Here is a 15,792-nt window from a genome sequence, read left to right as displayed (position 1 = left end):
GAAGACATTTCTCAGCAGTGGGTAGGATTAAGAACTCTCTCTCTCTCTTTTTTTGGGGGGGGGTTTACCACACTGCTTGTGGGATTTTAGTTCCCCAACCAGGGGTTGAACCCTGGCCCTCAGCAGTGAAAGCACAGAGTCCTAACCACTGGACCACCAGGAAATTCCCAGATTAGGAACTCTTAAGTCTGAAGGAGCCTAAGGGATACTTTGTTCTGGAAGGAAGTCAGTGTCCTTCATTCTTCCTTGATGTTTTTGGTTAAGTCAGTGAATTCTTTTGACCATTTTCTTTGGAGCACATGGCTGCTTAGATGACATTCTCATGGGTAAATTGCCTTGGTGTGTCTGGCAACGTGGGCAGTGAGTGGGATTTCTCCACCTGCTGGGCAGACATAAGGATGCAGAACACTGGAGAGGAGCAGAACTATGGATCCCCCCAGGAGACCCCACCATCCCAGACACTCTTCATTGCCAAGGGTACCCAACCCAAACCTCTCGCTATGCTTTCTCCCACTGTTTAATCATTTTGACCTTAGAAAAACTACGCCTCAAGCCTAACCCACATTTATCTTGTTGAATGCTTAATGAACTCAACTTTCCCTCTAATAATCTATCCAAACCAACCTTTCCTATTACTAGGCAAAGTGCTTTACCCATCCTCATTTTTCTGATGTGGTTGGGAGAGGAGACAGGAAGGTATCCCTGCTTCTGCCAAGTGTGATCTGTGAAGGAATAAGCTTTAAAAGCTTACTACATTAGTAGCTTGACTGAGGAGAAGTTGCAAATCACATGTAACATAGCTAGACCATGGAAAAGAAGAGGAAAACTCTCCTGCTTCCAGTTTACTAGAGGCTCAGAAACAAGCCGGAGTTGTCTACCCAGCCATCCCTTTCTCCCAGGCACAGCCTAAGCCATGGAACTTTTCCCATGCCCTCAGTCAGGATCCTGCTGATTTTCCCTATTGATCCCGCCTGCAACCTCTCTCCTACTCTATTTGTTCCACATTACCCCCATTTTCATTCCTAAAACACAATTCTTTTCTATTCCCCACATACCTGTGTAACCTTAAGCAAAGGGAATGGGTATCCTGGTGTGCCTTTTAGTACCAAGGAAAATGAGATCCCTGGGGCCCAAGAAATTCTAGCTAAACTTGAAACAGGAAGGAGGATGGGACAGCTAAGATAAAACTCAGCTCTAAAGCTTCTTACCTTTGGGGGTATTTGCACAGTGGAATAAAGTGTATTTACTGCATTTTCCTCTGGTACAGTGCTCTGTTAAAAAACAAAAAACAAACAAAAGAAATCATCACCAACCCCTGGGTCACATAGACAAGGCCAAAAAGACATCCAGAATCCAGAGAAGGGAAAACAGAGGTGGGAGGAGATAGTGAGAGAGAAGAGAGGGTTCTGGAGCTGGAATGGGGGAGTGGGAAGTGCTCTTGTCAGTGACTGCTATTGTAATTATTAATGACTTTTTTCAAGAAGCAATTGCGGGCTTCCCTCATAGCGCAGTGGTTAAGAATCCGCCTGCCAATGCAGGGGATGAGGGTTCGAGCCCTGGTCTGGGAAGATCCCACATGCCACAGAGCAACTAAGCCCCTGCACCACAACTACTAAGCCTGTGCTCTAGAGCCTGCAAGCCGCAACTACTGAAGCCCACGTGCCTAGAACCCGTGCTCCGCAACAAGTGAAGCCACTGCAACGAGAAGACTGCTAACTGCAACGAAGAGTAGCCCCTGCTCACCACAACTAGAGAAAGCCCGCGCACAGCAACGAGGACCCAATGCAGCCAAAAATAAATAAAATAAATAAATTTTAAAAGAGAAGAAAACTGTATCTTGGTTGAATTACTTAATAAATATGTAAGATTTATAAGTCCCATAAGCTATGAGCCTCCTAAAGTGATTAAAGGATAATTTGAAATCATATTGTCAATGTTGGAAATAAACTTTTCCATCAGTCAAAAGAGCTTATGGAGCAAATCAGAAATGATGACTAAAGGGACAAAAAAACCCAAAACAATGACAGCAATAACAAAAGCTCCTTCTAGGCTGGAGAAAAATATCCTGGGTCAGTGAAATTTATTCCTGAACATCTAGGACAGTCTTGTGGTCTCCAGGGAATGTGTCTTGAGCAGGGGAAGAGGGAGGATGGTGATAAAGTGATCAATTTTGACAGAAGACGGGCTGAGTGAAGCACAAAGAGGTCACCCCTGTGAGGAAGGAAGGAGCTCTCAGGACACCAACAACTTCGAAGAGGAAACAGAATATCTCCTCTTGGAAAAGTTGTGGATAAGTGTAAGAAGATGCATCCTGATCAGGAGACACTGAAGGCTGGAGTAAAACTAAGATTTTTGAAGCTCCAAAGTGCTTTTATTTCTTCATTAAGTGGGCCAATGTGGAAAGGGCACTATGACCCCTAAGGAGCAAGCCTAGCCTCGGCTGCAATGATTTTTGCCAGTGGACCTTTTGAAGCTGTGTACCTAGTTCTTGTCTCCAAATTGTCTCTTGTTATTTGTATTTCTTTAAACCTTAGTCTTAGGATTTTCTTTTCAAAGAGTTTTCTTTGAACTAACCTTGTGTTTGTTCACTGCAGCTTGGCGACCCACACTTGGGAAGCCTTGAGTGAGGGCCCAGAGCCACCATGGACCCTCTCAGCCCCCTCCTGATGGTTCCTTGAGTTGCCTCAGAGGAAATGGCATCTCTAAAGCCAGTTTTCTGACACTATAACTCAAACAGCATGTCAAAGTCACATTTCTCTACCCGCCATCCTATGCAAAAGGAATTGGGTCTGTTGAGTAGCCATTTTGAACAGTGGAGGGGAAGGAGTGATTCCGTAGATCACAGTGTGAGTATTACTGGCTGGGTCAGAACCAGATGCTCCAGAGACCACCAGTTCCTGCACAAGAGAGAATCCATGAAGACTTGGGGGAGACACAGGTACATTGGGTTTAAAGGGTTATACATTTCCATTTCCCATGTTGCCCAAATCCATGGAAAAATCTCAAGTAAAACAAGGAGGGCCTCAGAGAGGAGAATCAGGCCCCAGGAAAGATAGGAAAGAACTCACATTAAAGTAAGAGATTGTGTCATACTCCGAGGTCTCTCCAAAAGCGGGGGAGTAGTTAAGGGTTTCTGGATGAAGGTTCAGTCCCTTCTTCTCTTCAATGGACTCTGAAACCAAGTTGGGAGAGAATCAGAGCTGGCTCCTCCTTCCACTGGCCACCCCCACTGGCCCACCATCTGGATGATCCCCTTAGGGTGACCAACCATCCTGATTTCTGTGTAACTGAAGGGTTTTCCAGGACATGAGACTTTCAGTGCTAAACCCAGGAACCCCAAGATGAACTGGTCACCCTCATCACTTCACTTCCCAATTTCTGGACAAAGGCAGCCAAAAGAGGAAGCAGAGGAGATCAGAAATGCTTTTACTGTGTTTACAGGAGGGAGAGAATATCTCAAAGTCTGCAGGTCGTACCCAACCAACGCTTAGGTCCCTCCTCAATACCCTGAGTGGGCCATATCAGTGGGAACCCGAGAAGACAAATCTGCAGGGTTTAGGGACACAGAGAATGGGGTACAGCCTGGAGAAAGGCTTCTCCAAGAGTAATGTATCTAGACTGAGGTGGGGAGTAGAGAGAAGTCTCTGGAGTTGATCCAATGGAGAGAACTGGGATGGATTGGGGGTTCTGACAGGGATGGGCTGAACGGACGGTGCTGGTTTGTGGACCTCAGAGTTGAAGGCCATGGCCTCCCAGTCAGGGGAGCAGAGTCAACAGTGTGTGACCTGTGTCAGCAGGAGGGATAAACTAGTAAGTCCCTCTGGGGGGAAGGAGAAGGGCAGGCACTGGAGAAGGAACTAGGAGAGCCTTGGTCTTAGGAGAGAAGTTAAGGGCTCAGGTATTCTCTCCACTCCAGAACTAAGGAGTACAGATGGCTGGTGCTGTCCTTTAGGACAGAGATGATGGATTCTTCATTTCTGCATCCTTAGTGCCTAGCACCAAGCTTGGCACACAGTCCAACATACTGTTGAATGAATGAAGGAGAAAATGCATGCTTGAGGGTGAAGACAAAAATAGTTCATGCTCTACCTTTTCTTCTTTCTCTTCGCATGATCAAAATAATGATCACCAATGCAATGAGACAGAGCAGGATGAGTGACAACAGGAGTTTGAGGATCACAGAGGTAACCAGGCCACCAGCAGCACCTTTAAAGAGAGAATGGGTGGAAGCACAGGGCAGGGAGAAGAGTCAGCTAGGGAAATGACCCAACTTTTGGAGCAATTGCAACCTTCCTCCCAGTCTGATGACTTCCCCAGGGCTTCCAGTTTTCACAAAGGGCTTGTTCCCATGGGGGACCAGGAGCTGAAGAAGATATAGGTCCTAAGACCAGGGGCTCCTGGAGAGAGAGGAGAGACAGTCACCTTCACAGAGCTTCCAGGCAAAGATGGGATTTGAGGAGTTGCTGCTGACGGGGTTTCTGGCCATGCAGATGAAGGTCATGTCCCTTTTCTCCTGCCTCCAGGATATGGGGAGGATGGAGCCACTATGGGACTCATTGGTCACCTGTCCCAGGGACTTCCAGCTGTAAGTTACATCCTCTCCTCCCTGTTCCACGGAACATGTCAGATTGGTTACACATGTGCCATTCTTATTGTTTTGCAGACCTGTGATGACTTTGGGCTTTGACAGGTGCTCTGTAAAAGAGAAATAGACAACCAAGTGTGGAAACTATGCCCATAGCTCTCATTTTTTCTACATTATTCTTGTAAACCTTGGACCTGAATCTCCCTGGTGTGCTACAGAGTGGAGAGGAAGCAGCAATTCAGAGCAGAATTCTCATTCTTATCCGGGGAAGAGAACTATCTAGGTCAGATTGCCCACAGCCATAAAACAACAACAATAATAATAGAAATAATTACAATGCAACAAGAATGAGCTGCCATTTACTAAGCACAGGCATATGGCAAGCACTGTGTTAAAATCATTTTAGATGTTCATTAGTTTTATTTTTTTTGGAGGCTCCCTATTCCCCTGTCCTCAGGCTTCCTTGAAGAGACTCACTTTACTCTCTAGGAGAGAACAAAGGTATTGGAGCAACACTTCTGGTTCCCCTCTCTACCTTGTGCTCACTCTTTCAGAGGATGAACAATTGTTTCATTGCTGAGATGGTGAGTCTGACATCCCTCATCTACATTTCTCTGTTTACATGTTTGAGCTGTTATGATTGTTGTTTAAATGTGGTTTGCCCTCACCCCTCCTCCCCCACTAGTTTGCCTGCAGAATGCATGTCATCCATTCTTTTCAACTATATCTATATGGAGGACACACCTGGAGGACACACCTCCTACCAGCAAACCTGCAGGCCCATCTCCTGGTGTCCCGATATTGCAGCTCAGTGAGAGAGGCAGCTATTCTTTTAGCTGGTTGAGTAATTGTTTCATAAGTTCATTTTCCCTGAATAGGCACCAAAGTCTAGACTTGGGGGAAAGTATTTTTATTATCCAGCTTTACCAGAAAAAATAAAGCTGATATTTTTATCTTCCTTTCTGATTCTTGTGCCTATTTCTCATTTGGTTAGAATCTTCACGGGAAGAGGTGTGATTGATAGTTATACCTGATAATCTTTCTAAGATAGGTATCACTTTATTCCCCATTACAGATATGGAAACTAAGTTTCAAAGAGATCAAATAACTTGGCTAAGGCCATGTAACTAGTAAGTAGAGAAGCCAACATTTGACCTGCATGATTGTCACTTCTCATAAAGCCTATCTGCTGCACCACAACCCTTCTTACTGAATATCTAAGAGGGGACCTCAAGGGTTGGTTATATCTACTTTATCCATGCACGAGTTCCCTCTTCCACTTTATTGCCAAGGGTTTATCTAGCCTTTGTCTGAACAGCTCCAATATCAGGGAGTTCACCATTTTAAGAAGGCAGTCATCCGCCTTTGGAACTGATTCTGCTCACCATAGACACGCAGCTCATACTTCTGGGTTAGGGGATCCTGGAAGGTTGAGCTGTGTATCTCCGCACGGTAGACACCTGAGTCATTCTTCTTCAGTTTGCTGAGCTTCAGTGAGTAGCCTTCATGTGGGAAATTCACCCTTTCCTTGTTACGATGTTGGGTCACTATGATAACGGGTTTTTTGTCTGCCAACTTTGGCTGTATGGTGACGAGAGTGGTTGTGTTGAAGACCCAGATAATGCTGTCAATTTGATCTACTGAGCGATTCAGTGGGAAAGTCACAGACCCACCAAGGGCACCAACTAGCTTCTTCAGTACTCCAGAGGCTGCTGGCCCTGCAGAAACAGAGAACCATAAAATAAAGCTGAGTTCCTGCCCTTGCCACCAATTACTCACTCCCTCTGGGTCCTGGAAAGGTCCCAAGAAACCCTCTCAGTCTAACTCAACCAGTCCTTGGAAACCCTTTGGAGCCTCACTCACACAAAGGCACTGAGGTCAGAACTCTCTGCCTGAAAGGGGTGACTACAGGCAAACCCACCCCATTCCCAGAGATCTCTGGCTGAAAAGACCAAGCTCTGAGGTAGACCATGAGGTCGGCTGCATCCTTGACAAGTTCCTGTGGGGTGACAAGTGGGGAGGTTACTGTCCAAGCTCCATTTAGGACTCCCAGATTGCTCCTGGGAGAGCTGATTTTGTTGCAGATGAAGAAGGTAGCAGTCTATCTGACCTGGGACAGAGGTTCTTAAGCACAAACCAGGGCACTGGGAGGCAAGCTGTAAGTCTTTAAAGATAGTGGTAGCTTAGAAGTTTGAGGATGATTTATCTTTCTATTTTATGGTGGATGGGAGTGAATTCAAGATCATCCCCAAATGAGGTTCTCATTCACTTGAATTCCAATATCCTTCCTTGAGTGGAAAGGAAAAGGGTGAGTGACTGGGAGCTCTGGAATATGCCCAGGCTACCTTGTGATGTTTAACCTGAACTATCAGGAATTGTAGTAGGGCTTTACTGCTCCCTGCCTCCCAAATTTCTGTTTCACTGCAATCTTAATTCACCTCAGAAAGCATGACTTGCAAACAACCATCACTGATTTTGTGGCTCCAGGTGAAAAACAGTTAAGAATGGCTGCTGAAGAAGCTTCCAGAAGTGGTCAACTGAGCAGCAACCTACTAAATAGCCCATGGGCCAAACCTGGCCTGCCCCCTCTTTTTGAAAATAAAGGTTTATTGGAACACAACCATGTTCTTTCCTTTGCACATTGTCTATGGTTGCTTTTCCACTACAAAGGCTGAGTTGGATAGTTGTGACAGAGATCATACTGCCTGCAAAGCTTAAAATTTTACTATTTGGCCCTTTACAGCAAAAGTTTTTTTTTTTTTTTTTTTTTTTTTTTTTTTTTGCTGTACACGGGCCTCTCACTGCTGTGGCCTCTCCCGTTGTGGAGCACAGGCTCCGGACACACAGGCTCCGCGGCCATGGCTCGCGGGCCCAGCCGCTCCGCGGCATGTGGGATCTTCCGGGATCGGGGCACGAACCCGTGTCCCCTGCATCGGCAGGCGGACTCTCAACCACTGCGCCACCAGGGAAGCCCACAGCAAAAGTTTGTTAACTGGATTTGATTAAAAAAACAAAAACAAACATGAGATTCAAGAAAACCTAAGTAACTTTTCCAAGGGCACAAAGCTAGCAGGTGATAATTTGAGGATTTAACCCAATGTCACTTCAGCCCTGGAGCCTGGACTCTTTCCACTATGGCTCAGTTTGAAGGTCCCTTGGCATTTGTACCAGCTCCAGTCCTTTCCATTAGTCCCTTTCTTCAGGTCCCTCAAGGGCTCAAGTGTCAACTCTGAAGCCCTGGGGTCTCATGGAATCCCGATTTACCATTCAAGTCCTTTGGTGACCTTCCTTCAAGTACAAGCTGCTCTACCAGTACCCCCAGAGTAAGGGAATCTGGTGCTACCAAATGTTGACCTAGCCCCTTGATAACAGGTCTTGGATCTTGACCAAATTTTTTGCTAAATTTATCTCTAAAAGTACTGGTTTCTCTTCCTGAGTAAATGCCTTTTAGGAGCTGATTCCTGTTTTCAAACATTTTCCCTCTATAATTTATATATATGCATATATACATTGGATCACTCAAGCCTTTATCAAATCATCCTGTTAAGTAAGCTGATTTTCCAAAAAGCTGCCCTCCCTGCTTCACTAATACTAAGGGAGGATGGTTTTTCATTACTCTCTCTTTGATCATCTCATGGGGTGTCAAAATATTTCCAGTAAATGTTATACACAAAACCAGTCTTATTTGAATTTTTGATTTATCAATTAATATATTCATTCTCTTACTTCAACCATGAGATGGAAGGGGTGAATATTTTGCAGTCAAGTAAAGACTGGATATCACTTGCCCCCAAGTAGGTGCAATTCTTGGATTAGGGCACCTTTGAGTATTTTAATTTTCATGTGAGGTTTGGGGGACATGTATATGTCAAGGGGGTGACAAAATTGTAAGGATGTGGCTTTAGTGTTTTAGCAAGTGTGCGTGCACTTAAGCCATGAATAATTAATTGTTCTTTTCACATCTTTATATACATGGTGCTATCTTCCTAGGGTACATTTTAAGAAATGTTAATTGTGTGGAGATATAAGAAAATATCTCCAAATTCATTGTTCCTTGTTAGAATGAAATTAGAGGACAATACAGTGCAAATTGCCAACATGAACCTAGATGGAGGATATTGTTCTATCTTTATTGTATCTTCAGGGTGAGGAGAAGAGTCATAAAAGAAGAAAATAGTTCCATGCTATTCCCTAAATATGAGCTCAGACTTTAAGGGCCTGGGTTGGTTAAGTCCTAACCAGTTTTGTTTCCTCTTCCCAGTTGACTGTGAAAGGGGGTCCAGAAACAAGACACTTCTCTTCTCAGCTTCTAAGACTGAACTGAAGCTCCCCTTTCTCTGATGGCTTCTCCACTTGCGGTGTGTGGCCTTATAGGGTTTTACCATGTCTAGGTAAGTCATGCTCTGCTCATTCAGTCATTCCTTCCTTTAACAAGAATTTGTTTAGTTCCATACTTGTGCCTGGCACTGTTTAGGAGTTGAGAGTATAACTGGGGAGCAAGATAGTCATGATCCTTGCACTCATGGAGTTGGGGGAGAGTCATTAAATAAGTAACAACATGTGCTGTGAAAGGGGAAATGACAGTACTTAGGGAACACATGATGGGGGTGGGGGATGTAACATGACCTGAGTCATCAGAAGGCCCTAGAGAATGAGTAGCTACTAACACCTATCTACAAGGCCAGGGAGGATTGGGCCCCATGAGACTCATCTACCCTCCCACCTGGATTAATGTGGTGAATGTTGTAACTTGCCTCTTCTGCATTCATTTCAATCCTTCCTCATTTTGTAGCAGCCATATGGTTTGGGTACCTCAACTCAAGTGGTAGCATTCCTCTGCATAGTAATTAGTTCAGGGGTATCGCATGTCCCAGGTTGATTGTATCTGAGAGAAACCTAGGGCTTTTGTTCCTAGGCCAGCAAAAGTTGATGCTATGGGAAGATATTAAGCCTTGGACTGCCACCCACTTACTACCACCAGACAAGCAGCCAGGGCTCCTTCCTCAGCTTATCCCCAGTTTACGTCCTAACTCACGCTTTTATTGGTGCTTTATCCTTTTCTCTGTCCATCTAAATCTTATTTAAGACCCATAAATCCTAGTTCAAAGCCCTTCCCTGTGGAAGTCTTCAATTCTTTCTCACACCTACCCCCTGAAATTCCACCATGAATGTCACTTCATTTTCCACTTGAAATTCCCCATGAGGAGCTATTCCCCTGGGTGGTGACCAGACATACCATTTTGCTGTGAGTTAGAGGATCACTGATCTACAGGCATTAGGCTCCAGATCACCTGGTGATGGGGTCTGGAGTCTCATCCAGGGACCTGTGGAGATGGCCTCTTCTCCCAGGCAACATGCAGCAGTGTAAAAAAGTTAGAGGTCTGGCCTAACTGGGGGTCAGGAGACCTGGGTTCCATTCTGGTTCCTCTGTAATAATAACTCCAGGAATGAATACTTGGTTTAATGGGTATTCCTGTTCTTGATCCTCAAGTCAACTCTATGTGATAAAGTTTAAGCTGCACTTTATAGATGAAGACATTGGGGCTCCAAGATGCTGAGTGACTTTCCCAAGGCCCCAAACTGGAAACTGGCAGAAGTGACATGAGAAGGTAGTTCATTCCCCCATCTCCTCTAGAGGCCTGCATTCTTTCCACTGCTACCTTCCACTATCATTTTGAATATCAGCTTATCCCCAGTTTACGTCCTAAACGTAAATTCGAATTTCAGCGTTCTCACCTCTCATAGGAGAAAAAGAATAACCTTTATTCACCAGGATTTAGGGAAGGATGAATTGTGAATACAGATGTGAAAACATTTTGAGAAGTACAGAGCAGTCTGAGACATGGTGGGAAGCAAGAGGGAACCACAGGCAGTAGTGCTATAAGAGACAGGCTTTGAGAAAGCTTCCCACTTTTTGGTCTCATTTCTGCAAGAATGGCTAAAAGTGAGATTTCCCAAAACTTCTTTGGATGGCTTCTCAGTAAGGTAAGCTTCTTAGAAGGTGGTCTGGACCCTAACACCTATACACCAGTCACTGGCTAATTCACAGAGTAAGAGTAAGTCCAGTCACCACGCAGGGAGATAATTCCTGCAGAAGCATCCCCACCAACCTACTTTTGGAGGTTGAGGGAGCTGGGGCAGGAGACCCTCTGCTTTCTGCCCTGGCCAAGTCTCAGGTATTTTTGGCACCAGGAGATTCAGCCCTAAGATGCTCTTCATAACAAGAAGGGACAACAGCTCCTCCCTTTTGCCACCTTCCTTTCCTTTTGGCTGTCACCTCCTCCCCTTAACCTGTTCCCCCAAGGCTCATGTGTTGAGTGGAGGGAAGGAGCCAAATTAGGAGGAAGGGACACCATCAGTACAACCAGAATCAAGGAATGGTGACCTAGGAGGAAGACCTTGGCATAGCGGAGTGTGTAAAGTCCACCTCCTGCTTGCCAGACCAGTCCCCGAGCACCTCTTCCAGTACTGGGTGCCTCTATCAGAATGCACCAGCGTGTCATGCCACCCTCACCATGGAAACCAAGGACGAGAGCATCTCAAATCTAGGAGGAATTTTAGGGACTACTTAGTCCAATCCCATTTTATAGATGAAGAGTCTGGTGCTCTGAAGGTTATAGTGATGTGTGCCAAGTGAGTGGAAGGCCAGGATTAGTAACAAGGGCTCCTAAGGCAGGGTTTCCCAAGCTGTGCCCCTGTTACCTTTGAGGTCTGTGGCAGTGCCTCAGTGTACCTCTTGGGAGCTTAGATGGAGGTCAAGGGGGTAGGGGATGGGGTGGAGGCTATGGAACCCACCCCCCCGCCATCAGGGAGGCTTCAATTCTATGCATCAGAGTTGTTTGTTTCTGTGTAAGTTTTCTTTTTATAAAAGGAAACCACTGCTTAAAAAAGAAAAAAACGACTTTGGAAACTACTGTTCTTTACCCAAATTCCCCTTAATTAATGTACTTGGAAAGGGCATTTACAATCAGTACCATGTAAGATGTACATGGAACAGAGGCTGACAAGCCTCCCAGTTCACCAGCCACCTTTGCCAACACTCCAGTTCTAACCTGCAACATTCACATTCAAGTTCCCTACTGTTCTGCCCCTCACTCATCTCCGAAACGTTCCTCTTGTTTGTCTCTTCTGGTCTTTTTCAACACCTCCCCAATACCTCCTCTCCCGCTTTTTCTGATTTCCTTTTATAAACTGTCTCCTCAACCCTACTGTATCCTATAATTATAAAAATTTGCCCATTTTCCAGATGAGAATACTGAGGCTGCAAGAGTTGTTCCTTGGTCCCTCTGAATTTGGCCAGGGTAATTTTTGTTTGGTGCATTCACGTCCTGGAAATGGAGTTCCCTACTCTTCTTAGGCATTTCCAGTGCCTACCTTGGCCTCATGTACCTGGAGAGGGAAGGAATCTCTGGGGAAGATTCATCTCAAATACACATTCATTGAGCACTTTTTCTGAGGGTACAATATTAGGCTGTTAGTTTGGTGTGATGAAATGAGCACTAGCTTTGGAAACTCAGTTTCTGTTCTACCTCTTAATAGCTGTGTAATCTTGCCTAAGACACTTGACCTCTCAGAGCCTAAGTTTTGGGGATAATAATATCTATCTTGTAGACTTGTGAGGAGATTGTATGAAAAATGCCTTGGATGTAATAGGAGCTTAATAAATGGTGATTATTATTATATTGTTTTGCATTTGATATCTTATTTAAAACATCACAATAATTTGCAAGTTAAGTTTCATTTTCTGTTACATACTTGTAAACACTGAGGTTCAGAGGCTAAGAAACTTATCCACAATAATATAGCTGCTAAGTCAAACCCAGGAGTTCTTCTCCAGGGCCAGCACTGCTTTCACCGTCCTGCCCACTGGAGGCTCTATGACAATCTCAGATTGTTCTTTCAATCACGGAATGTATAGCACGCAGGCTGCCACAGCCTCCTGGAGCAGGGCGCACACTTGCAACTTGCACCCCGCTGCCCCAGGTCATGTTTCAGGTGGGCACCTGGGTTTTGAAAAGTCCTGCCACGTCCTCCCCAATTTCGCCGTCCCCAAGTTCCCCTTCTGATCACCATTTCCGTTCAAGGAATGTTTTTTAAAGTAAGGGTCAGTTCCAGGACCAGGTGCTTCCTAAAAATGCAAACTTTTAACAAACTCACGGAGGGTGAGAGTCTGTTGATGCTTAACAGTTCAAGACACCAGGTGGTGGTGGGGAGAGGATTGCGAGGCCTGATTTACTATGTGGGCTTGGGCAGGTCTCTTCTGGCAGGCCTGGAGCACACATAAATGAATCAGCCACACCAAATCCTCAGAGGGAGACTTCATGGTGGTTCTCCATGAGTTTGATGACCAGAAAGATATTCCTAACTTATGGGATTCCTGGTCCTTCCTGAGAGTCCTGAAGATAGTAACATCTTGAAAGACTACAATACCTGTGACAGGCATAGAAAAGTCCTCAGTCCTTCTTGGCATTAAATATAAAGTGCCTACCTATGAGTTGGTTTTCTAAGTAGAGACTGATTGTGTTACTTGGGTTAAGAGAGAAAATTCAAATGTTCTCTGCCATCAGTATGATTGTTAAATGCATAATAATTTAAAATATTTTTCTAAATAATACATATTTATATTTACATAAATATAAAACATAGAAGTATATGTATAAATGTTATAAATATATTTAAATTAAAACATTTAAAATATATATTTCTAAGTAAATAAATATACATCTGTACCATCTCTTATTTTTTTTAAATTACCCTCAAAATGAGGGAAGGCTGAGGTCCGAGGAAGATGACATTCTTCATCTATTTCATGGCAGAATCCAGATTAGGACACAGGTTTTTCTGATACCCAACACCACTTCTTTCAGCCCTTCATTCCCTGGGACAATCAGAAGGGTAGTCAACTCTCAAAGTCATTCCTTCTCCTCTCCCTCCAGTCTCTTCCTACCCTCTGTGAGTCAGAAACCACAGGATATAAAAGCCCTTGCACAACCATAAACCATAAACAAGACCAAAAGACAACCCTCAGAATGGGAGAAAATATTTGCAAATGAAGCAACTGACAAAGGGTTAATCTCCAAAATTTACAAACAGCTCATACAACTCAATAACAAAAAAACAAACAACCCAATCCAAAAATGGGCAGAAGACCTAAATAGACATTTCTCCAAAGAAGATATACAGACTGCCAACAAACACATGAAAGAATGCTCAACATCATTAACCATTAGAGAAATGGAAATCAAAACTACAAGGAGATATCATCTCACACGGGTCAGAATGGCCATCATCAAAAAATCTAGAAACAATAAATGCTGGAGAGGGTGTGGAGAAAAGGGAACACTCTTGCACTGCTGGTGGGAATGTGAATTGGTACAGCCACTATGGAGAACAGTATGGAGGTTCCTTAAAAAACTACAAATATAGAACTACCATACGACCCAGCAATCCCACTACTGGGCATATACCCTGAGAAAACCATAATTCAAAAAGAGTCATGTACCAAAATGTTCATTGCAGCTCTATTTACAATAGCCAGGAGATGGAAGCAACCTAAATGTCCATCATCAGATGAATGGATAAAGAAGATGTGGCACATATATACAATGGAATATTACTCAGCCATAAAAAGAAACGAAATTGAGTTATTTGTAGAGACGTGGCTGGACCTAGAGTCTGTCATACAGAGTGAAGCAACTCAGAAAGAGAAAAACAAATACCGTATGCTAACACATATATATGGAATCTAAGAAAAAAAATGTCGTGAAGAACCTAGGGGTAAGACGGGAATAAAGACACAGACTTACTAGAGAATGGACTTGAGGATATAGGGAGGGGGAAGGGCAAGCTGTGACAAAGTGAGAGAGTGGCATGGACATATATACACTACCAAACGTAAAATAGATAGCTAGTGGGAAGCAGCCGCATAGCACAGGGAGATCAGCTCGGTGCTTTGTGACCACCTACAGGGGTGGGATAGGGAGGGTGGGAGGGAGGGAGATGCAAAAGGGAAGAGATATGGAACATATGTATATGTATAACTGATTCACTTTGTTATAAAACAGAAACTAACACAACATTGTAAAACAATTATACTCCAATAAAGATGTAAAAAAAAAAAAAAGAAAACAATATTAGATGAGGGAGCAGAGCCTCCTAAGTTGAACCAGAGGCCCAGAGTGGAACCAGGAGCCTGGAGCTACATGCAGGATGGGGTAGGCAGTCAGGAAAACAGGAGGATCTTGCTGGACTCACCTGTGAGCTGGCAGAGGAGAAAGGTGAAGACGAAGCATGCTGGGGAAGCAAGCATATTGCTCTTTGTATGTCAGTCACTAAAATGAACCCACTTCCCTCTTGTAGTCACCTTCTTATATCTCTTCCCCTGCTGGGATTTTAAGTAGGTGGGGTCATGAGATTGAGAATGAGTCATCTCAGTTTTCTCCATGTGGCCATCATTTTCTGTTACACCATGTGACCTTTCAGAGATTCAGAATAGAGAACATGGAAGGAAATAGAAGGTTATATGGAGAACAAAAGGGTGGCACTGGGGATAATAATAATATCTATTGAGCTTTGCTAAGTACCAGGAGTACCTGCATTCTTTTATTTATTCCTCATAACAACCCTGTGAGTGAAATACTACCATAATGCCTAGTTTACGATGAGAAAATGAAGGCTTAGAGTATAGTACAGCAAAATTAAGAAGTTCTTTTAATCAAAAGAAACCGTTAGAATAGTAAAAAGTCAAGCCACGTAGTGGGAGAACATATTTGTAATACATTTATTCAACAAGAGACCTATATCCATAATATATGGTTGTCCAATTGTTCCAGCACCATTTGTTGAAAAGACTGTCCTTTCTATATTGAATTGCTTTTTATTTTAAAATTAATTTTATTGGAGTATAGTTGCTTTACAATGTTGTGTTAGTTCCTGCTGTACAGCAAAATGAATCAGCTATACATATACATATATTCCCTCTTTTTTGGATTTCCTTCCCATTTAGGTTACCACAGTACCTTAAGTGAAGTTACCTGTGCTATACAGTGTGTTTTCATTAATTGTCTATTTTGAATTTCTTTTATACCTCTGTCAAAATGCAGTTGATCATACTTGTGTGGGTATATTCTGGGCTACCTATTCTGTTCCATTGATTTATATAATGTAATTATTGATATATTATGACTTAAGTCTGCCATTTTATTGTT

General features: G+C 43.7%; 1 protein-coding gene across 2 annotated transcripts; it reads right to left on the bottom strand.

Annotated features, from left to right (window-relative positions):
* Positions 1-307: 307 nt before the first annotated feature.
* SLAMF7 (SLAM family member 7) lies at positions 308-14,894 on the bottom strand. 2 transcript variants are annotated; one of them, XM_060088336.1, is made up of 7 exons: positions 14,840-14,894; positions 5,971-6,303; positions 4,423-4,695; positions 4,090-4,206; positions 3,069-3,172; positions 1,209-1,271; positions 308-379 (listed from the first exon to the last, which is right to left on the bottom strand). In XM_060088336.1, the coding sequence occupies exons 1-7, from the start codon at positions 14,892-14,894 to the stop codon at positions 308-310; spliced, it is 1,017 nt and encodes a 338-aa protein (XP_059944319.1). The 2 variants fall into 2 exon arrangements, with proteins under 2 accessions (XP_059944319.1, XP_059944320.1); XM_060088337.1 differs by lacking the exon at positions 4,090-4,206.
* Positions 14,895-15,792: the final 898 nt, after the last annotated feature.

Source organism: Mesoplodon densirostris, chromosome 2 (genome assembly GCF_025265405.1).
Source record: "Mesoplodon densirostris isolate mMesDen1 chromosome 2, mMesDen1 primary haplotype, whole genome shotgun sequence".
NCBI lineage: Eukaryota > Metazoa > Chordata > Mammalia > Artiodactyla > Ziphiidae > Mesoplodon > Mesoplodon densirostris.
This window is presented reverse-complemented; position numbering and strand designations above follow the sequence as displayed.